Source organism: Gadus chalcogrammus, chromosome 16, assembly GCF_026213295.1.
Source record: "Gadus chalcogrammus isolate NIFS_2021 chromosome 16, NIFS_Gcha_1.0, whole genome shotgun sequence".
Lineage (NCBI taxonomy): Eukaryota > Metazoa > Chordata > Actinopteri > Gadiformes > Gadidae > Gadus > Gadus chalcogrammus.
Window position 1 is genome coordinate 9,785,432 of NC_079427.1, and position 23,794 is coordinate 9,809,225.

Sequence of the window (23,794 nt, forward strand, 5' to 3'; positions counted from 1 at the left end):
AGGAGCTGGGTTCTCCAAGGGCCCCTATCTGTCTGTGGTGGTCAGCTCCTTTAGTGACAGGGTGTTGAAAGCTCAGAGAGGGCCGGGGGGGGGGATAAACGCAAAGAGAACCTCGCGCACAGACAAACACAAATACTGATAGGGTCATATTTGTGTACAACTGTTGTTCCAAAGTTGTGTGAGGTGTGCATGGGCATGTGTGGTGTTGATTTGTGGGAACTTCAGGGCCAAGTCTTCCATCGGGTTGTCCAGGAACTCAATCGCTACACTATTCTATGTTGGGTGTTTCATTTTTGTTTGGATTAACCTTTTTCTGGACTGTGTTTTAAAGTTAATAAAGTGGCCCTTTCGTGAATCAATCATCCTTTCATATCCATTCATATCCTATAATGAATGGTTTCTAGATTTGTAGTGCATCATTACCTTTTAAGGTCAATGTCTTCAAGTGATTCATTTTATTGTAACACTTATCTCAAAACTGCCAGTTTCCGAGGCAATTCCCCCCCACCTTCCCTACTGCTCCAAACCATGTTAAAGCTTGAGTTTGCTCCAGGAATTCTCCGTGTTATTTGAACCACCAGAAGCACTGCGCTAGCATCTGTGTAGCCTATGCACAGCATATTTGGCATCTGCCTGTTGCTTTTCATTGAAGGAATTTGACGCATCCATGGTGACACACAGCCTATGTCAATGTTAACTTACACATATATAATCCTACGGTTCAAAAATAGATACTGTTTATAGTGATTTTAATTAAGCAGATCGATATTCAGGGAACATTTTTGAAGAATTTGTGGAAAAAGTTAAAGTTGAGATTGATCCTTGTTAGATAATATACGTAAGAAAGTAACACATTTGTATTACGTAATACTTCACAGTGGCTTGCATGGTATTAGAAAATAACACATTTTTAATTCAAAAGATTGTTTGGGTTATCGGTGGGTGGAAATAAATATGTGGAAACCAGTGCTGCTCTCTGCTGGAAGTTCAAAATACTACAGCATAACTGAACAAAACTTTGTGTATACAAAAAATATATATATCCAAAAGTTTGAATCACTGCGTGAATGTAACTTTCAGTTCCATTGTTAGGCCAACATTGGTACACAACAGCTCATGCCCATATTAATTGAATGATAAACCAAGATATAAAATAAGAATGTTATGTCATTACTACTTTTCTTATAATAAAAAAACTAATACTACTTTAATATATCCACATCCACAATAAACATTTACATTTTATTTACATTTATTTAAAGCGCCTTAATATTTATTATCAGTAGCGGTTCTGCTTTAGAGGAACTCCATTTCCCAGAGGTCTGTGCGCGATACGCGCGGCAGCGGAGGCGGGACCGAAACAGACGTTGCTCGGAGGAGCGCGCAGGACTTTTGTGTGAAACTCAGCGCCTCTAAACGGATTACTGAAGTGGGGATGCTGCAAACCTTGCCTAATATAACATGTTTAAACAATGCTTTGGTGGTCGTGGTCTTCTTCAAGCTAGGCAATGAAGAAGACCATAAAACCGAGGTCTGCCAAATCGGGGAGCAGCAAAAAGAAAGGTAATGCAAGACGCTTTCATGATGTGTGTGTGTGTGTGTGTGTGTTATGCTTCAGTTGTTGCTAACAAGCTAACAGGTGGAGATAACTCCTGATCCTGCTGTCACTGACAGGCATCATCCCGCAGACATAACCCTTTCATTCCGCAGATGTAACCCCTTCATCTTGCAGACATAACCCCTTTATCATGCAGATATAACTCCAGTTGATCACTTTGACTGTGTTTTGGGTGAGCCTTGTGTCTCTGTTTAACTTTTCTGACTGTGCTACTCATTGGTCTCAGTAGGAGAGACTAGAGGCACAGACTAACTTAACGTAACTGGGTTTTATGTTTATATATATATTGGATTTACTTGATTAACATTTCGTAACACCTGCAATAGTTTACTCTGTTGAATAGTCGATTGGGGTAGGGGGACATCCAGGACGTTGTTGATTTGATTTGTTGATTTTGATCTTCATCAGTCGGTTAACTGTTTATGCTAAAGGATCTTTTGATAGGGTGAAAGCTTTTACATCCATGGGTTATATGTGTTATAAGATAATTTGATTGGTTTATATCTCATACAATCATTGGTTATAGTATATACATGTTCTCTAAGTTGTATATGTTATAAGATAATTGACAGGGTTATATCTTATACAACCATGGGTTATAGTATATATGTTGAATGTGTTGTTTACGTAATTTGTTGTATGATTATTTGACTCTTTGAAGACACTTTTTTAATGCAAACAATCAGCCCCCCTGACTGTTTCTTTGAGGCCTAAATAAAAGTTTTTTAGCTTTTTTTTTCTTAAGACTGATCGTTAAGTTATAGTAGGCTAATAATGCAAACGTTTAATGCAAAATATCTGTGTTCCTTGTCATATTGTCGAATAATTACTTATTTTGAATATTAAAATGATGTGATCGCTATTCTACTACAATCACACACACACACACTCAGTCACTCACTCACTCAGTCAGTCAGTCAGTCAGTCAGTCAGTCAGTCAGTCAGTCAGTCAGTCAGTCAGTCAGTCACACACACACACACACACACACACACACACACACACACACACACACACACACACACACACACACACACACACACTAGGTATTCAATAGTAGTAAACCGGTACCATCATTCTGGTTCCCAGTCCCCAGTGATGTGTCCCCCGCGACCAGCCTCCCCCCGCTGGTGGAGGGCCATCTCAGGTGCTTCTTACGGGTGACCGTATCCAGGCTCGTATGGACCATACACAAGCCTCCGCAGGCCACCTTCGTCCGGCTGCGCTGGTGGGGGGAGACCTCCAATGGGACCCAGTTCTGGCCCCGGGATGGATCGCAGGCTACACAGAAGACCGTCAAGACCACCACCCGGTTCCCCATTCGCTGTGGCCCCAAGCAGTTCATCTCGTATCTCAGTGGTATGTCTCCCGAAATTCAATATGAAGAGGAATTATCTGACTAAATATACTTCTGATCCGATATCATCATTTTTCTTGCTGTAAATAGCCATTGGCAATTCTGCACTATATTTAAAATATTGCCAGAATATGGCCGTACTTACTTTGTCATTTGTCCACAGATATGGGCTCCTTGGTGATGGAGGTTCTGACGAAGCTGGACCATCTGCCCATAGCCCGTGCTCAGGTGGCAGGTATCTCCCGTCTCTCGCTGTCACATTCCATCAGCGGCTTTTATACCCTGGTCTCCCCAACATCTGAAAAACTGGGGGAAGTACAGGTGGGTTTTCAAGGCCTCGGGCCTAGTTATCAAATATAAAGATAAAACATAGATACCACTGAAGGCATATCAGCCAATGAATCCCTTATTCTACTACTACAGCCTTAATGTCTTAGTAGGGATTCCCTTAGATGTTTGATATGATTTATGTTGTATGTGTGTGTATTGCGATTCGAATGCTTTGTTCAAGCGCAGAAATCCGACCCATCGGAATAGTTGTGGATCTAAACATCAGTTGCCGTTGTCTATTTTTCGCGAGATGCCGTGAGTCAGACGCCCACTATTGAAACAGTGTGGAGGACGGTTGTAGTTCGTATTGGGTGAGCAGACTCAGCCTACATCGCCGGGTCAATTCTGATGTTTCCACCTCAGGTGGCCCTCTCCCTGGAGCCCCTGACAGAGGCCTGCGACAGCAGCAGCTCCGTCCCCTCCATGGGCACCAGCAGCGGAGCACCTCGCCCGGGCAAGCTGCCCCCACCACAACCCCCTCAGCCCCCTACCTGCTCCCTCGGGGGCGCAGACACACCAAGGTCATTTTTGTAGTTTTTAAATTAAAGATGTGTCTCTTGACAGATTTGATCGGTGACGGCGGTAACTATCCATCCCAGCTAAATGCATGCTACGTTTTTCTCTTGTGTTTTTAGAGGGAAAGACCATCTATATTTCCCAAGTGCCCAGCTAGACAAAGGAAAGGGGGAGTCGTTTGAGGGCCAGGTGCCAACGTTGGCTGGAGGGCCGCAAGCCCACAGCGACCAGCCCTCTACTGACCTCCTCTCAGGTGGGTGCTGACGAGTCACAGCAGATTCACAAACCCCATCAAAAGAAATGATCAAACATTAAGGTTATGCTTGTTGATTTTTTTTTACCTTTTTTTTTTTAAGTTATCTTGGAGCGTGGGAGCAAGCTCAGGAACGCCATGGTGAGGTCCGCCCTCCAGTGTGACCTGGATGTGGACACCGCTCTGAAGGACACACCTCTGCCTCTCCCCAGGGACAACGTCCTGCCGGCCTCCAAGTAAGCTGAAGAAGCACGTGATCCACAGCTTTAACGCCCATAGAGTGATTCAGATGTACAGTTTAATAGGGGGCAGGACAGTATCAGGACAGTATCAGGTTATGCCCAAGTCCCAAAGGTCCTGGGTTCCGTCCAGGACCTTTGGGCCTGGATGCCCAGCCCCATACTAGGGCTGGGCGATTAATCGAATTTTGATCGCGATTTCGATTTTAGCGTCAAACGATCACAAAACTAATATAATCCAGGGTTAGAGGGTTATTATTATTATTTTTTTTTTTTTCATTAAATGTTTTATAGAAAGTACAAGTGCACTTTCTATCAAACATTGCAAGTTACAACAGCTGGTTACACATTTGTACCTTATTTTAGATTTGAACATTTTCTGTATTTCTTTAAGGCGAAATTTATAAATTCTCAGTTTGCAAAGTGTATTTTGGAGAGACATGCTGAATAAATACAGCATCTTTTCATGCTAAATAATCGTTTGAATAATCGTGATTTTAATATTGACCAAAATAATCGTGATTTTGATTTTTTTCTGTAATCAAGCAGCCCTGACCCATACCTTGCTCCGCAGGAAACTCGATCTGAATCCAATGCAAGTCGTTCAGGAATAAAGCTTTACTCGGAGGACTAAAGACTAACACGCCCGTTGCTTGTCTAGGTTGTTGTCTCCGTCCTATGGTGGGTTCCTCCAGAACCTCCTCCAGGATGAGGCCAGCCTCCAGCGCCCACCAAGAGCCCACCCAGACGAGGTCAGCCCCAGCTGTACGGCTGACATCGAGAACCGGGCTGTGGATCTGCTACTCGGCCGGTAAACACACATCTTAGGGCAAATCGCTGCTTATGATTGGTGTATATTGGTGCAGTATCTGCTTGGCATGTGACCTCACCTGGCACAGATTTCAGCCAATAAAAAACAAGTTGCCAATCAGAAACAGTTGCAACAACAACAACTTTCCACCAGAGGCAGTGTTGTACCATGTGTTTATTGTGTGCCTACCGTCTCATAAACAGAATACCATTTTTTAAATTAAATTAAAACCTTTTTTTTTTTAAAGATTAAACACATCTCTACCTGTCTGGGATGGCATGGTCTCTCCCCCTGAGTCTCCTCTGTCCGGGCACAGCAGTGTGTGTCTGGACAGCGAGCTCAATGACCCGCAGTATGACCAGAGCTTACTGGAGAACCTTTTCTACAAGACCCCTGTAAGTAGCCACATTGAAGAGCATCCGGACCACGACTTGTTTCTGTCATATCGATATGTATCAGAATGGATAAAATAGGTCTTTCGCTTGGTAACCCGCAGATGTCGGACAGCCAAGCTGAAGTGAAGGAGACGATGCCCCAAAGCCAAAGTCAGGAAATGTCCTCCACAGGACATAGAGAGAATCAACTCAGGTTTGCTTTTGTGTTCAGAACAAGATAATTTCTAATACTGTCGAGTCCAATTGAACATACCTGCGACGGCTATCCATAGTAAATAATAAGTATGTTCTCACAGCAGAATGCACCACATTCATAGCTCTCTCCCCCCCCTCCTCCAGGTCCCACCGCCCCGCAGACCCAGGAGAAGGGGACACCCAGGCTGGACTGGCAGCAGACCAGCTGAAGGCACTGAGTCGGATCCGACTGGCCAGAGTCACTCTCCACTCGCTCGCCCTCCCTTCGAGCCTCCCTCCTCCCTCCCCCAGGAAGACCACTAGAAAGGGGAGACCCCCTAGGCCACTAGTGACAAAGAGATGGTAGCCAAAGCATGTTTTGCATTCTTGAATTTTCACTGATACTATGATGGTTTATTGTCGAGTATCAACAACCTGCTGGTTCTTTCCAGCTCGTACTGTGTGGAGTACACCTTCCCTGTGGCCCCTGTTTCCAGTCGCCATGCCTGCAGTAACTCTCTGGTAGAGGAGGTGACCCGGGCGGTCTCGGCTAAAGTCTCCGGTGGAGGTAGGTCGCAGAACATACAGGGTTCACATGTCCCGATGAGTGATTCGTTTGGTGGGCTAACTCGTTCTGTTCCTCAGAGGTGACGTTTGAGCAGCGAACTGTGTTTCCCGTCTCCCTCGTCGGGGAAAACCTCAGACGGTACCGGGAAACGGAAGTAGTTTTTAACCTGTACTCCCGGAACAAAAGCCAGCAAAAGGTACGATCATCGCAGAGCTGGATGTCTCCACAACAACAGAGGATGTTAACGTTATCCACCCTCACGCACATCGCGAACGCGAGGGAGAAACTCCTGATGGTGAATGTGTGGTCTGTTGTTGCAGCCTGTGCCGGTGGGTAAGGCTGTTTATCCACTGCGCTGCCTGTTGGAGCGCGGGCGGCTCAGCCAGTCCGTTGTGTTGCCCGTACAGAGAGCAGACGGGGCTGGAGAGTCCCAGGAGATCGGCCCACTCAAGGTGACTTTCAGGATGGAAGTAACATATTTATTTTAGATATCTGTCCCCAGTAATTACTGAACTGCACTACCCTGAATCATTGATTGATTGATTATTTTAATGACCACACAGCCAGGCTGGTGGAATTTGTTGTCAGCTTGGTGCAGGTTCCAACTTACAAAATATATAACACAGATATACATACAGAAATACACACTACACAATACATAAGGGCCATGCTTAATCCTTAGCGTTCCGAGTTCAGAAAGTTTATTGCAGTTGGGATGAAACAGTTTTTTAACCGGGTTGTTCTGGAGGCAATTGTCCTGTAATTTACATCTAGTTATGTGCACTTTAGCCTTTTTTTTTTCTTACCGTAACCTTTCAACTACTTAACCATCTGGTTTGGAATGCTGATGTGATGCTAATGTTATGCAAATTGATAGTCTAAAAATCACAGATCGTTGTCTTATTCACAGGTGTCCCTGGACCTCGCTGCAGACAACAAAGGTTTCAGCTTCGCCAAAAGAGGACCCACCACGACGCCCAGGTCTCCTTCACATACTCAGGCCAGTCCCCGACGAGACCCCAGTCCACGACCAGACCCCAGTCCGAGACGAGACCCCAGCCCCAGACGAGACCCCAGCCCCCGACGATACCCCAGCCCCAGACCCCCATCCCGAGCCCCCCTAGACCGGGGTCCGTCGCCGGCCGACCACGCAACAGAGACCTCAGTTAGGGCGGTCCATTGGGCCTCGACGGAACCCTATCACCGTCCAGGTCCGCAGGAATCCCCCCGTGGAAGAGAGCAGTACCACGGGGAGGACGACGGGGGGACCCTGCTGCACGCCCTTCTCATGGTCCCCGATGGGAAGGAGTTTGTCTGTGGGCCCCTGCAGTCTCCAAACTTCTACCTGAACTGTCGGCTGTTTGGGTCGGACCAGACCGCCCGCTCTACGCTCAGCTGGGGACAGCGGAGTCCTGAGTTCAACTTTGTTCAGGTTAGCCCGGTTGATTTGACCGGCTTCTTGTCGGATTTCACCACTCTCAGAACCTCGAAACCTCCTTCAAATAAAACGACCTCTCCATGGTCTGAAATAATACGCTGTTAAAATGGGCAAAATTTATAATAATTAAAATAGTCATCGTTTGGATCAAATATCTCTTCAAGCAAGGGCATGGGAAGACATTGCGGGTAAAATGCTGAAAAATATTTATATCTATTGCTAGCCGGCAGAGTTAATATTTGGTTAAGAGTTGATAGAGTTCAGGCAAGATTCTGCTTATGAGCCAAGGTTGTCAATCAAGTGGTCTTGCTTCTCCGTCCAACCTCTGAGTCCCCCCCGGTCCGTTCCCCAGGTGACCCCGGTGGCCCTGACCCCCATGCTGCTGGAGAGGATGAAGAACAACGTGATGGTGGTGGAGGTGTGGCAGAGGACCGGCTCCACGGAGCAAGACCGGGTCCTGGGCCTGGTCAAGCTCCCCCTGCACCAGTTCTACATGTCCTTCAGGTGACTGCGGGGAAGACTGTGTCCCAGCATTAAGTGGACCCAGCAGGGTTGTCCGTCTTAATTTGTGTTTTTGTTTCCAGAGACCCGAAGATATGCCGGCTGCTTCTCCAGGCGCAGTACCCTGTGCTGGGGGCGGACGGTTCCATGCCCGTCATCGACGTGTTCTCCGGGGGTACCAAGGGGAGCCTGAGGGTGATGCTGGCCATGGGCGGCTCGGAGCAGGTCCTGGCTCTCCAGCGCATGAGGGACGAAGAGGCCTGCCCTGCCTCTCATGTTCCCCGCCCTGTTCACCTACCGGAACACCAGCATCGCTCACAAGCCAGGGTCAGTGGGCTGGACGCAACCTACAGCCTGACCTTCTGATTGCTCTTCCTTTTGCTCGGATTCTGTTTATTTTGTTAAATCGTCTCCCTCTTTTCCTTCTCTTACTTTCTTGGTGTATTTTCTTTTGTTTGCTCTTACTATTCTTTTCCTCAAGCGATTTTTGTCCTTACGATCGACAACTGGTGCAGTACTTTTCCAACAACATTTAAAGGGCCCCTATGTTACCAGCAGATGTGTGTGTGTGTGATTAGCCATCAACTGATCATCATCAATCAAGCCATCCTACATCCTGGTGGACTCTCCCACTTGTGAAGTCACTAGAGGGTACAATCTAAAGTGGTGTTTTATGGCTAATCCCACTCACACCTGGTGATGACATAACGGTCATTCAAAGATCACCAACATCCTCCAGTGTGTTTTCATCTGAGTGTGCCCCGCTGTCGCAGGAGCAGGAGGCCATGATAGAGCATCTGTTTGCTGTGCGGGTGGAGAAGGTCCAGGGTCTCAGCCCGCTGGAGTCCACCGTCTGGGGGGAAGCCGACTGCTACATCCAGTACAGCTTCCCCTCCCAGGAGGGAGAGCCGGCCGCGCCTCTGGACCCCCAGCTCATCGAGAGCAGTAAGGCCCGTCCAATGGTGTTCTAATGATGAATGTGTAGGGACTCCTACGGCTCTGCCCTTTACACCAGGGTCAGAGTCATAGTTTATTTTGTTTTCCAAGTAAGGTTAACACGAATAAGGAAGTTGTCTTGAGGTTTAGTGCGTAACAGTAATAATATACACAGCACAGAAACATAAATATGAAATAGAAAGAAAAAAGTAAACCGCAAGAACTGGAAGTTATGAAACAAAAATATTAAATAGAAACATTTACCATTAAAAAAATAAATAATAATAATTTGTAAAATATAATGATAAAAATTGATTGTTAATGTTTAATTTTTTCTATAACTGTCTCAATAGTTGTTTATCTTTCCCACTCCTCCCCTCCCCCCCCCTCCAGGTGTGGACCTGAAGCAGTTCCGGACCCCCACCTCGCTGTGCGTGCCGGACCCCCTGTTTGGCCACAGTGAGACCCACGTGCTGCTGTCCCCCGCGGGGACGCCGGTCCAGAGGCTGCTGCTCAGCGCCCTGTCCGGCCAGGGCCTGCCCGGCGGGGGGGGCGTCCAGTTTGAAGTGTGGTGCCGGTCAGTGCTCAGCCCAGGCCTACTGCCGCTCGTCATTTATCTGCACTGACAGGACGCTCAGTTAAAGATAGAGGAAAATCAATAATAACGCATGCAATAATCAGCATTTTTGTATTACTTTACGCAATATGAGTATGTGTACAAATATATCTAAGAAAAAATATATATACATCATAATAATAGCAATTTTTGTATAATAGTCTGTTTTACACTGAGAATTCAATGAAACTTAAAAATCCTTTTTCATTGGACCTTTTCTCTGAATCTGACGACCTGGTGACGACTGCCCTGTGTGCGTCAGATACTACTACCCCAACGTGCGGGAGCAGAGGGTCGCCCGGGGCCTGCTGCCCCTGTCCAAGCTGTGTGCCATGGTGACCCTGCAGGGACAGCGGCCGGCTGAGGCCCAGCTCTTCTCCCTGCCTCTGGTCCGGAGGGGCCACGGACCTGCGGACCCCCTGCCCCAGGCCTCAGGTCCCCAGGCACTCACCGCTCACACTGCCGTACACACGCTCACACACTAGAGGGCGCCACATGGGGGCTTTGTATTTTCTATTTATTTATTCTTGACGGAAACTAGTACACACAGGTGTGGCACATCAACGTGAAATCACAGAAATGGCTTTCTTCATATAACAACTTTACAAACACACCTTTTGGTCATAAATATAGGCATTTATTACACACACACACACACACACACACACACACACACACACACACACACACACACACACACACACACACACACACACACACACACACACACACACACACACAGCACGCAAGCTCGTCAACAATATCAAAAACACCAGTGCAAAGTGCAACATTATGCGTGTCAAAGTTGTGATGACGTCAACCCGATTCTCCATGTGTGTGGTGGTGCAGGTCTGCTGGATGTGTACGTCCAGTACAGACAGAGGCCTGTGAGGGCTGCAGGGCATGTAGGAGCAGGGATGGCCCGCGTGGTCACCCTGAACCTTCAGGTGCACAGAGCATCCGGCCTAAAGGCAGCTGCAAGGTACAGCACCCCCTACCTGTACACATGTGGTACTGCATCCCAAATATTATTCGGATTCCACCGTTTTTTTTTTTTTTTGTGTTGTTGGTAATGTCTCTGCTCTGTTGAGAAGCTTGAGATATCCTCGCTTACGGGTCCCTAAAAAAAGAGAAATTAAAACATATAATTTTTCGACCTTATTGCAAAGGGAGACGGTACTGCTAACAAACGTGTTGTTTATTTCCCCCTATCATAACCCCATCGTATATCATAACAAAGTAAACCAAGTCTCTGCATTGTGTAACCATCCCCCCCCCAACCGACACAGGGCGCTGGCGGAGCAGGACGAGAGGTTCCGGTACTTTGCCGACGTGGGGCCCAACTGCTACGTGACGGCCCAGCTGTCCTTCCTGCCCGACGGGGACGGCCGCAGCACGCGCGTGGTGGCCCGGTCCTTCTGCCCAGAGTTCGAGCACCACGCTGAGGTGCCCTGCGACCTGGACCTCCAGAGGAGCACCGGGGAGACGCGCAGCCTGGCCGAGGTGCTGGAGCAGGCCTCGGCCCGGTTCACCCTCTGGCACAGGGACAGCCCTAAAGGTGAGCCACGCCGCCCCGGTCGTGGCTAGCTGTGGGCCTAGCTTGAAGGCCCACAGCTAGCTAACTGAAGAAGATTTCTCTGATCTCAAATGAGTGTTTTTACATTTGAAAATAAAAGTGTATTTATCTGTTGTTTTGATTTTCTTAGGGCCAACCACACCTAAATCTAAAGATAGGCTTCTGGGAACGGTGAAAATTCCTCTGAGTCATCTCCTCCTCAAGAAAACAGGTATGTCTTCCCTGAGTGTTCTAGTAACTCCTGCCAGGCGTGTGCTCTGCCCTTCCTGCTGTGAACCGGCCTCTTTGTTCCCTCTCCTCTCCAGGTATATCCGGTTGGTTTGGCGTTCAGCCTCCTCGCCCCTCCTCCTCCCCCGTTGGCCCCCAGGGCCCGGTGGGCGGGCTGGAGGTCTCCCTCGGCTTCGCCCATCACTCGGACCGGGCCCGGGTCCTGGCCGCTGCCCGGGCTCTGGGCTGGGACCTCGGGCCGCGGGGCGACGACGACGAGGACGAGGACGAGGACGTGAGCACGGGAAGCCTGTCTCTGAGCGTCTCCACGCCCAGAGCGTGGCTCCCCGTCCACTGTCTGCTCCTGGCGGGAGAGGAGACCCTGCAGCGCTCCACCTACTGCTACCTGCGGTACCAGCTGTACGACCGGGAGGCCTTCTGCTCCCCGCTGAGACACCCCGCCCTGGAGGAGGGGGGGCAGCGGCGAGGCCTGGCCACCCTGAGCTTTCAGGGCGGCGGGGCGGTGAGGCTCGGGCGCTGCCGGCCCCTGCTCTGGTACCTCCGCGAGGAGAGGCTGGAGCTCCAGCTGTGGGTGGCCTTCGGGAAGCACAAGGCCCGGAGGCCCCACGACACGGACCGGCTGGTGGGGTCCGCCTTCGTGGATCTGTCCCCTCTCGCCGCGGGCCCCTGGCACAACCAGAACCTCAGTGGTGGGGATCCTTTTGCAGACGAGGCTCTTAGAGAGTTTAGAGTTTATTTGTTTAGCACAAAGGACAACGTCTGTGCAAGGCGGGAGCGAAGCCTACGTAGGCTTGTACAGAGTCCCGTGGCCGTGTCATGATATCTTGATTAAAGGACTAAAGGAGTTTAGTTGTGGTGCTCATGAGGATGTGATATCTAATGGTTCTTTTGTTGGGTTGGCTCCCACAGGGGTCTACCCGCTCTTCAGGCACTCCGCCTCCGATCTGAGCGGGGCCGCGCTCAGGGTGCACATCGCCATGACGACAGGCTCTCTCCCCGGGGAGGCCCCCGCCCTCGTCGTCATCGACGACGACGCCGACGTCGACAACAAGGAAGAGCTCCAACAGGAAGTGGAAGAAGAGGAAGTGGAGGCGGACCCAGGGCCATCCTCCACTAGCCAATCACACGCTCCGTCCAGCGAGGGGACCAATCCCTGTGCAGGCGATGACCTGGCGGCCTCGCAGCAGACGGGGGTGGACGCCACAGAGGACTCGTTCCCCGTCACCGTCACCGTGGACCGCGCCATGCACCTCAGTCTGAAAGGTGAACCTCGGCCCCTTTGGGTTGCTGGGGGTGTCTCGTTAGCTCGGCCTCCTATCACCTGTTGGAACAGGCTCTCATAGATGGCTGTGAACGGAACAAAGGAAACAGCCTTACAAGCCTGGTGGTGCTAAATGTAGACATATCTTACTTTTGGTCTTAACTTACATTTTAGCTAAAGATTCCCTATTGCCAGCCGCCAATTTAAAGTCACCTATTTAAATTTCTGCAAATTATAAGCCAGGTTATTTTGTAAGTGGAGCTCTGTATGGACCGGCTAGTATGTTTCCTTATCCCTGCTGTCAACGTGGTATATAAGTATGTATACTAACCCCCCCCCCCCCCCCCCCCCCGGCAGGCTGTCCCAAGGCAGAGCCCCGGGGGTCCCTGCCCTCCTGCAGTGTGTCCTACCTCACCGCCGACGGCCCCCTGCCCGTCTCCACGCCCCTCATCGCCGACAGCAGCTGCCCTGTGTGGGAGCACCACCACGAGTGCAGGTAGGGTTGGTGCACGGCGGGGGGGGGGGCTTTGAGTAGCGGTGTTGATATCGGGGGTCGGAGGGGAGGTGTTCGACACCCAGCCGAACGTTTCTGGGTTTGATCCATAATGTCCGCTGCTGAACCCCCAACAACCTGCTTAATAATGAGCAGTGTATTAGGTTTTGTAGAAACGCTCTGCTAAATGACTAAATAGCACTACAGAGGACATCTCGTGAACGCGTTGTGCATTGTCTGACAGGCTGTCGAAGCAGCTGCTGGTGGACCCATTGCAGTCCCTGGTCTTCAAAGTCTGGCACAAAGGAGGTAGGCTACGGGGGCTTTGAGGGGACAACCTTCACCCTGGGTGTCTGTGGTCCTCAGCTCAGCTGGTGATGATGGTGATGGTGGTGATAATAGTGGGGGTGGTGATGATGATGATGGTGGTGATAGTGGTGGTGGTGGTGATGATGGTGGTGGTGGTGGTTGTGATGATGACTGTGATGATGATGATGATGGTTAGGATGATGTAGATGATGATGGTGATGCTGATAGTGGTGATGATGAGGATGATTATGGCTGATGACGATGGTGGTGATGATAGTCATGGTGGTTGTGATGATGATGATGGTGGTGATGATGGCGGTGATGATGATGATGATGATGATGATGGTGGTGATGATAGTGATGGTGATGATGATGATGGTGGTGATGATGATGGTGATGATAGTGATGGTGATGATGATGATGGTGGTGATGATAGTGATGGTGATGATGATGGTGGTGATGATGATGATGGTGGTAATGATAGTGATGGTGGTGGTGATGATGATGATGGTGGTGGTGGTAGAGATGATGATGATGGTGGTGATGATGATGATGAAGACTGTGATGATGGTGGTAATGATGGTGATGGTTATGGTGGTGATGGTGATGATATTGGTTGTGGTGGTGATAATGGTGGTGTTGGTGATGGTTGTTAGGATGATGAAGATGATGGTGGTGATGCTGATGGTGGTGATGATGAGGATGATGATGGCTGATGATTAGGGCAGGGCGATATGACGATATCATACCGTGGACGATATGAAAGTGTCTACCGGGAGAGATTTGGCCATATCGTTTATATCGAGAGAGAAAAAAAAAAATATATATATATATATATATATATTGCACTGCACTGACTGAAGCAAGGCAGGTGTGAGACTCACCTGTTAACTTGAAAAAAAATCTCATTTGCATTGAAGAAACAGTTCTATTTTTACCACCAACTATTTGCACAGCACATAACTTTATTTTATAAGTGTATAATTAGTATTTAAAATATTTGTGTGATGCTGTGATTTTTATTTTATATTACACTGCACTGACTGACAGCCAGGCAGGTGTGAAGCACACCTTTAAAAAAATTTTTTATTTGTATTGAAAAAACAGTTCAATGTTTACAAGATGTTTGCACTATATGACACTGCAGTTAATGATAGATTGTTCGCTACTTACTCCCTTGTAAACATGGAAATTCAAGTTCAAAATAAAAGAAAAAACTGATCAAATGTGAAGTATGGTTATTTTAAGCCATTTATTATTTTAATTTATTTCAAAAATACCATATTGTGATATATATCCATATCGTGATATAAAATTACTCATATAGTGATATAAGATTTTGTCCATATCGCCCAGCCCTACTGATGATGGTTGTGGTGGTGGTGGTGGGGATGATGGTGGGGATGATGATAGTGATAGTGATGATGAAGATGATGATGATGATTGAGATGATGGTAAGGGGGTGATGATGATAGTGGTGGTGATGCTGATGATGATGATGATGATGATGACGATGGTGATGATGGTGGTGATGATGATAGTGATAGTGTTGATGAGGATGTTGATGATGATGATGTTGATTGAGATGATGGTTATGGTGGTGATGATGATAGTGGTGGTGATGCTGATGATGATGATGATGACGATGGTATTGATGAGGATGCTGACGATGCTGGTGCGTTCTGTGGTCCTCAGACATGGAGAGGGTGCTCGGGTTCGCCTCGGTCGACCTGTCCCCCCTGCTGTCGGGCTTCCAGGCGGTGTGCGGCTGGTACAACATCACCGACTTCAGCGGCCAGTGCCAGGGTCAGCTCAAGGTGTCCGTCTCGCCGCTGAAGGGCGTGCAGGGGCTCCGGGGCCAGCGGCAGCCGCTGGTGGACCAGGCCTCCAACCACCCCTCGGTGAGGGCAGAGCAGGGTCGTCCAGCCTGTCTGTAGGCTGGGGGGGGCTCAGAGGTCTTATGTTGTAGGGCACTCTAAAAGGCCTTGTCATTCTGTCTGGGTAAACGGACTAAAGCAATGCTGCCTGTGGCCACACTAATACCTGATACACATTACAACCATTATAGGGCGAAGTGGTTTGATCAACGTTACCCATAATGCACTGCCAGGTGCCTAGTAATTCTCTACTGTATTATAATTATTTATTTTATATGTATTTATTTATTCTTAATTTCAGTGTCAGACAGATTGAGCGAGATCTTCCTTTCCAATGTGCCGAGATTACAAAATAATTAAAACATACAATTATATGATATGAAGTGCACAAAAACTCGCTGGGGTCTTTATAAGCTCTGCTGACTTGAGGAACATGCAGTGAAAACCAGCCAAGAGCAGGTCTGATCTACGGACGCTCGGGTTTGATTGTTACGCGATACAAGGCAGTAGTTTGCTTAAAAGCGCTTTGTATGTAAATATACACAAATGTGGAGCACATCTGATGGGAAGAGAAGGCCAGACAAGTTTCCTTTAGTCCATTGATAGGCATCGACTCTAGTATATCTGACAGCAGGTAGGAGACGGCATCTAGAGACTGGTAGGGGCTGAATGCCATTGAGACATCAAAATAATCCAGCTCTGAGAAAAAATAAAACAATACACATGGGACCACCTTTTTGCCTATTGTGAAAGCCTAGTTAACTGAAAAAGCTCTTCTCTCTACCACGTAGTGGACGTTGGAATCGATGATAGCAATACAAAATATAGTAGTAGTCATTAAACATTGTATAGAAGGTGTATTATAGGCCTGAAACCTGATATAACCCTGAGCTAACTTGCATGTGTGTATTTGGTTAAGGGCTTCAGCCCAGTCTACAGCTCACATTGGGCATCTGTTTGGACGTGTGGTAATTGACAGGAATGCTGTGTTTTATGAATGGCCGGAAGTCAGTGTCGGTGGTCTGACGCTGACTGTGTTGTTCCCTCAGGCCTTGTTCCAGGGCCTTCCTCTGGGCTACCAGACCTCTGCCACATACAGCAGCTTCCCTGCTCACCTCAGCCGCTTCCCGGAGCAGAAAATCTCCTCCCCGGAGCGGATAGACCAGTTCTTCTCCCAGAGGTAGACCCCACCAAGACCAGACTAAACCACATAAACAAACACTCATCTTCTTTTTTCACTTTGAACTAAAATTGGTTTGTGGGGTTGGTTTAAGGATCTGGGGCAGAGTAGTCTCACAAATCAGACTTAATTATGTCTTCCAATCATGTCGCTTAGGGCAGGTTTCTGAAGATGCACGTTACATAAAATGGCTCTTTACTGGAAATATCCTAACCTGCAGAACCACAACAAACTGATGATGTGATATGGCTGACCCTTATGGTCAGATCAAGAAGAGGTCTGATAACTAAAACGATAGCATCTTCTTCCCATTGTTGTATCACTCCTTGGCCGAAAGCAAACAAAAAGTCAGCCAGCACTGGTCAAATAAACTCCTCCCTTAGCAGGGGTGAGGTCGGGCGATAAAATCCTGTCCGGACACCATCCTCCCTGGAAAAAGTGTCTGTAAAGGTTGAACATCAAACCTGTGTACTAGACTACTGTAGAAATACATTTGTTACTCATCTTCTGAACCTTCCATGTGAGCAAATACATCAAACAGGGATTAAAACCATGAAGCATTTATATTCTAGAACTAAATAAAGTTAGTTAACCAGTAAACTATTTATACATTTCTCCTAGGCTAACAACATTAATATGGCATCTACATGCTTTACCTGTCTATTTCTAAACTATTTTCCATAGTTCCACTGTGATTTTAATCAACAATTAAAAATATTGTTTTCTTTTGAGGAAGTGATCCGAACGTTCTGTTCTGTACCAGAACATACAGAACTGGTTTCCCAACACCTATCCTCCAATCCTAGGAAAGGCTTGCCGGGCGCATTCCAAATATGTTTAAGCCCTATGAATGGAGCTTTGTGTTACTAGGGGTGGGAAAAATAATCGATTCTTCGATGCATCGTGATTCTCGCTAGAACGATTCTGTCTCGATGCAGATGTTGTTTTTTGCCTGCTGCAACATTCTGTTCGCCAGAGAGGGATAATTTTTGTAATTTTAAAATTATTGAATTTATCTTCAGCCCTGCGGTATTGGCCAATCTGATTTGTCTTGACACGATTGCGATTCAGCCTACGTATAGCATGCACGCAAACTCACAGCCAGACACAAGAAATCCTGCTAATTCAAGAGCAGCTTTTCCTTTAATGACATAGAAAAGAAAGATTAGATATAAAATAAAACTGAAACCTTTTTTTGCATGCTTCCGTATTGTGTTATAATGCAAGCTGCATTGATTATTGCATTGTTCATAGAAAGTCATATTTGTGACAAAAGCTTTCTCTTATGAAACATTAGTAAGTTAATTCATCTGTTGATGTCTTTAATGATCATCACAAAAGTAGGAAGGAATCGATAATCGCTTCAGAATCGAATCGTTGGCCTCATAATCGGAATCGAATCGAATCGTTGACCTCATAATCGGAATCGAATCGTGAGGTGCCAAGAGACTCCCACCCCTATGTGTTACTTATGGACCTGCTCCTGATGATCGTCCGCAGGCCCGGGGAGGTGGACCGCCACGGGGAGCACATGGACAACGTCCGGCTCTTCCACCAGAGCCTGCAGGAGCAGGTGGCCGGCGACGCCCATCCCTCTAGCTCCATCCTCTTCTCAGCCCTGCGGTAAACGTCCCCCTGAATGTCACCTGGTAGAAAGACATTGAAGTCAGAGGCGCTTGGTGATGCCAGAGTGCGTGAGGAACTTTTTTTTACGTTTCTTTGTGTCATTGTTTTCAGGAAGAACCTGAGCGAGCTGGACGACATGCAGAAGTACTTCAGCCACAAGCTGTCCACCCCCGGCTTCCCACCCGCCTGTGAGCACGCCCGGCCCCCCTCCCGGCCCCCCTCCCAGCCTCAACAGGAGGGGCACCCAGAGACCAGCAGCCATCAGCTGCTTCTCAAGTCCAGCCAGCTAGTGGGAGAGGTCAACCATATCCTCTCTGGTGAGTTCTGAGTTTCCCTCCAGGAAACAAGTCTGTTTATGTTGTTCTGTGTGTGTGTGCGTGCGTGTGCATGTGTTTGTGTGTGTGCGTCTGATGTATAATGACAAGGAAGTCTGTCCTTAAAATCAAGTGGTTATGCAAGTGCTTACAGGTATGGTATGCTCTATATCAGGGATGGGCAACTTTCATGATAAAGAGGGCCACATTTTTCATCATAACCATCAGAGGGCCACATGACTGCACACTTCAACTAAACGTGAGCTGAGAGAAGCTACACAATTTTGTATTTGGTAGATATGATTTCCTGTATTCTGGTGCAACAACTCAATGAACTCAAACCCAACAAGCATGATATTCATTACAGTTGTAGTAGTTGTAGTGGCGACTTAAGTGGATATCTTTAATGACTGATATCGTTTCTAAGCAAACTAGACGCATGGGTTTCCGTTTGAATTCTATGAATTCTTCTCATCTTTCTTGACCGGGTTTTCTGTAACTCGATCAATTTATTTTTATTTATTTATTTATTTATTTTTTGATATATTTTAATTATGTGCGGGCCTGACTGAGTGAGGATGCGGGCCGTATGCGGCCCGCGGGCCGCCAGTTGCCCATCCCTGCTCTATATTGATGGAGTGTACAAAGGAGTTGTTCCGTTAGCAGGTATTCGTTGAGCATACGCGTTCACCCTTAAATAACATGTAGTGAATACATTAAGTCAGGGGTTCAGTCTTGTTTCAAGTTATCTACAGGTAGGCTGTGGGTGTTTTGGTATCAAACCTGTTGTTTCACTATCAGAACCATAGAGGAGAGTGCAGCCCCTACACTACCTGATGTCAAAGAAGCGCTAGACGAACAGAAACGTATCTCAACGCCGCACCGCTTCCATCCTATTCAGGTTTGCAGGGACCGCGGCCGGAAACGATGACCTCTGAGCCCCAGGGCCGTGCCTCGTCACCTCCGGCCCTAGGGTACTGCCCCCTGGTGGGCCCCTCGGGAACCTCCCCAGAGAGAGACCCCCATGCACCCCTCCAGAGAGCTGCAGAACCACCCCAGCCCGACGACGACTCTCCCCAGGAGGAGGAGCTTCACGGGCACGCCACGGTCCTGTCTGAGGAGGAAGACGACGAGGACTATGGAGCAGGTGGCCGAAAGGAGGAAGAAGCAGGTGGCGGCCGTGAAGAAGAAGAGGATGAGGATGATAACAGCGAGGGGGACTACGACGAGATGGTGGTGGAGCCCAGACCTCTGAACGAGGTGACCTCTTTGACGGACAGGACCAGCCCCTGGACCAGCGTCTTCTCCGGCTGTGACCTCAGTTCAGCGGAGAGCCTGGAGGATCCCGAGGAGGGCGGTGACCGCGGCTTCCCAGACCCGGCCCACGCTGGGGTGGTCAGGAGACTGTGGGGACCCGGGGCAGAAGGGCCGGACCTCCAGGGAACACGTGGGGACACTAGTGGGACCGTACTGGAGGAAGGGCACCACTGTGAGTGTGACCACTCTACCGGACCGCCGAGTGACGCCTCGAACTCTGAGGGGGAGGAGGTGGAGAGGACACTGCAGGCGTCAGGCGAGGAAGAGGAGGTAGAGCCGGCGGTGATGAACCAGGCTGGTCAGGGGTCAGTGGACGAGCCTGACAATGAACCTTTGACCCCTCAACACACAGAAGAGCAGCCATCACCAGCGTATCCTTGCTCAGTCTTCAGTGTGTGGTTTAAGGCCCAATCCCATTTCTACCCCTTACCTCTTCTCCTTACCCCTCCCCCTTGTTTTGAAGGGGTAAGGGTAAGGGGTAGAAATGGGATTGGGCCATAACACTGCAGAGTTTATTTGTCTTTCATTGAATACAGCGTCTATATGGGAGGACTGAACTCGGATTTCAGTTTTCTTGATTGATCCTCGGGAGGGGGGGCTTGTTGAAACTCCATGATTTCCTTAACGCTCCAGTTTAAGCTCTGCCGGTCTAGGTGAGATCCCGAACTTCTTCCTCTCGTCCAATCACCTGGAGGCCTCCATGAGGGCCCTCCGGCTGGCCCCGGCCTTCTCCAGGCCCCCGTCTAACCCGGTGAGTGAGTACCCGTCCACACCTCGCCGGCTCGCTACCTGAGCCCCGACCTCCAGTCAGACGACTATTGCACGTCTTATTGGATATGCAACGGCTTCAGAAACACGTGGGGACGTCTCAGACCAGGGCAGTTGGTCTGTTTGTTTGCGTTATGGGTGGGGGAAGAACCAGTTTACTTAAGAATCCTGATTCTATCTTCTGTGTAAATGCACTGCCTTTGTGTGTTTACATTTTTGCAGTCAGTTGGTATAACCCTTTTCTTTTTCTTTTTTTTTATACTTGCTGTACTCTGCTTTCATGGTATAAATGTCCACGCCATCTTTCTTGGCGCACACTGGAGTAGATCCTGAAACTAGCAACCCTTATGTACTTAATCAAGAATTGTTTTTTGAATCGTCATTCGGTTTCGGTTATTGGAGGTCTCCGTTAGATTCTAAATTGAGTTCCGGGATGATAAAGCCCGGACCCTCCTCACCCTGAGCGAGGTCAGCTCAACACGAGCCCCTCTGAACCTACTGGTCCCCCTGGCTTCCTGGTGGGTCCGTGCCCTCATAGGAATGATGACGCCTCATCCCCTTAGTGTAACTCAAGCCGCATTCTGAGCAGTGGTAACATTCCACACGGCCATTACGCAACCACCGTCGCTGCCAGGTACGGTAAAGGTTCACTGATGCCTTACTCGCTCTCCCGCCTATCGCTCTGACATGCCGACAATGTTGACTGCTGGCTGTGTACCGTTACACTGCAATACCAATGAGGAAAGGGAGTGTGTGGCCTTGTATCCTATCCTATGGTCCCATTATGTTTTACATCGGTCAGCACCACGGGTCCTTTTCTGTTTAACAACCAATCAGCAGTGTCTGATCCTCAGTGGAGCTGTCGATGATTACTTTGTGGAACATTGTGTTTTTTAGCAGTAGAGCGGGTCCTGTCCCCGGCTGATTCTATGAGTTATTTGTTCTTCCTTTAATCAGTCATGTTGTAACACGAAGCTCATTATAATGTCAAACACAGAAAAACTGAACATTCAGCAGTTTTTCTGTGGCTTGTTTTTTTACCAAGCTTTTGATAAACATTTTGTGTTTGTGTTGATTAGTTAATCACACAGACTAACAGTTGGTTTATCTTAAAATCAATCATAGTTTGATATTTGCACTGCATGTCTGAGCCCAGTGTGTTTTTACTTAAGGTCTGTGTTGTAATGTTAGCTGAGTAACAAACAGGATTAATAAGAGGAAGCTGGGATTAGTCTGGTGAACAGTTGAGATGGACCATCCTAGCATGGAGAAAGATGTCTCATTGTGGTGCAATGCAAATCATCAGACCGGACCTTTCAGCTCAGGCCTTCTCCCTGCTGAAGGGTCCATGGGCAAGGGAGGCCCAACAGAGATGTGGGGCCCTAGCCAGCTGTCTGACTGACCTTTAACCGTTTTTTACCCCAGCAATCACGTTGAGGACGGTGTAAGCCTCTGGGGAATAGGCTAAAACCAACACTGATCTGTTGTTTGCGAGGGCCCATGCTTTGGGGCCTGAGGGCCGATGTTCTGGGGGGGAGGGCCGATGTTTTGGTTAGGAGTTCCCACGTCTTGGGGCCTGAGGGCCGATGATCCGGGGCTTCCCCTGAAGATTCCTCTCCCTTGCACTTCCCTCCCTTGTCATTGTTGACATTGTCTGAATGCACCACGGACTGTCTTCCCGGGTTCAACCCGAAGCCTTCCCAAAAGTGATTCAGCAGGGACCACAGAGTGTCTTGTCCCCTCGCCTTCAGAGGCCGCATTCATATGCAGATCTCTGTTTAAAGAGACGGTGACACACGGGCAGCCCTGCCAGCTCCTCCATAACAGGGAGGGCCTCGCCGTGGGAGCGACCAACACGTGTGTCCTGGTTTCGCAGCGGCCCCGCTGCTGCCCCGCTGCTGCCCGTTGTCTGGGCAACCCCGCTGCAGACAACCGAGGGAATGCGCCGCTTGCGTCACTCTGCCACAAAAGGCTCCAATATCAGAAGGTGGCATGTGAAGATATAGCCGCGGGCTGGTGAGAAGTGGGCGGGGCCTGGGTGAGAGCTGACTGAGCCGGTTCCAGCTGGACCCTTGTTGTTGTGGGGCTGCACTCTGTGTGCTGCAGTGCCTCCGGGGGGACACGCATGCTTATCTCACTTGTTTGTGCAGCAAAAGGCCACACAACATAAAGCAAGTTCATAAGCAGGTCTGTTTTTTTTTTGAAGTATGCTTCTCAAGTAAGCTTTAGAAGTAAAATCGTCTAACATGCTTAAACTATATATTTTTAAAGTTTCAATGGCCAGAGATTGAATGCTTTAATTGTTTTGATTAAACCCCTTGGTTCCTAGGGTCCTGGCTCCGCAGCCCGAGGTCTGAGGCCCCCCAGACGAGCCCCCCGACCCAGGCCAACCCTCCCAGCCGGTTCCATGACGGCACCAGAGACCGCAAGGATAGCTCGCATATTCGCTGCTCATTTTAGTGAAGACCAGTAGCCTATTTGCTCTTTCGGGAGAAGTTTACAGACGTATATATATAATTATATATATATGAAATCATGTACATTGTATGTTATATTTGAATTTTTATAAATAAATCTGTTAATGTGGACAATGGAAAGCTTTTTTGAGTGCCTTTTTAATCTGGATTCACAGACGGTTTTCTGTGTAAGGTATACATTACACTACCTTGGGGAATGTTGGATGAACTGGTTTTGCATCAGATTTTCATTATCAAGTGTACAGCCTTGTGCCGGGAACAAACGGAGTGTGGTAACTTCAGTCAGGCCATACCCATCGCAAGAGACCAACAAAATAAGTCATAACAAAGCAAACAATGATGAAAGGAGGCTGTCTCCTGCTTGGCTCTTTATTTTCGATTTGTTTATAATGAATTTGCATTAAACTTTAACTTAATGAGCAGACAACGCGCAAAACGTCATGTTTTCAAGTGCATGGTTGTCTACTTTTTGTGCATTTTGTTGTGTGTAACGGGCCAAACAGAACATACAAGGTGTTCCTTGTTCATGGATGTGTAAGGTCTTGCTTCTATGGAACTGGGTAAAAATGTCCTGGCTATATCACACATCCATGTTGATTGTTTTGGCCCTGGGTGTGG

General features: G+C 48.2%; 1 protein-coding gene across 2 annotated transcripts; it reads left to right on the top strand.

Moving 5' to 3' along the window:
- The first annotated feature begins 1,388 nt into the window (after nucleotides 1–1,388).
- c2cd3 (C2 domain containing 3 centriole elongation regulator) lies at nucleotides 1,389–23,587 on the top strand. Of its 2 annotated transcripts, none has more exons than XM_056611689.1 (33): nucleotides 1,389–1,563; nucleotides 2,706–2,975; nucleotides 3,137–3,294; nucleotides 3,667–3,824; nucleotides 3,939–4,072; nucleotides 4,176–4,308; nucleotides 4,973–5,122; nucleotides 5,370–5,517; nucleotides 5,619–5,710; nucleotides 5,857–6,054; nucleotides 6,144–6,259; nucleotides 6,337–6,455; nucleotides 6,580–6,711; nucleotides 7,170–7,691; nucleotides 8,050–8,201; nucleotides 8,282–8,525; nucleotides 8,972–9,143; nucleotides 9,528–9,711; nucleotides 10,013–10,185; nucleotides 10,600–10,732; nucleotides 11,040–11,308; nucleotides 11,457–11,537; nucleotides 11,632–12,243; nucleotides 12,464–12,817; nucleotides 13,173–13,311; nucleotides 13,553–13,617; nucleotides 15,313–15,518; nucleotides 16,544–16,674; nucleotides 18,175–18,297; nucleotides 18,412–18,617; nucleotides 19,516–20,302; nucleotides 20,565–20,682; nucleotides 23,029–23,587. In XM_056611689.1, exons 1-33 carry the CDS (start codon nucleotides 1,509–1,511, stop codon nucleotides 23,170–23,172), a joined length of 6,678 nt encoding a protein of 2,225 aa, XP_056467664.1. In that variant the 5' UTR covers nucleotides 1,389–1,508; the 3' UTR covers nucleotides 23,173–23,587. The 2 variants fall into 2 exon arrangements, with proteins under 2 accessions (XP_056467664.1, XP_056467665.1); XM_056611690.1 differs by having other exon boundaries at nucleotides 20,571–20,682.
- Nucleotides 23,588–23,794: the final 207 nt, after the last annotated feature.

Excerpts from the sequence above, each read along its gene's own strand:
- c2cd3 (XM_056611689.1), top strand. The coding sequence starts at position 1,509 with ATGAAGAAGACCATAAAACCGAGGTCTGCCAAATCGGGGAGCAGCAAA. Across the intron at positions 2,976-3,136 it reads GTTCATCTCGTATCTCAGTG|ATATGGGCTCCTTGGTGATG; the intron begins GTATGTCTCCCG and ends ATTTGTCCACAG. Across the intron at positions 12,244-12,463 it reads GCACAACCAGAACCTCAGTG|GGGTCTACCCGCTCTTCAGG; the intron begins GTGGGGATCCTT and ends TGGCTCCCACAG.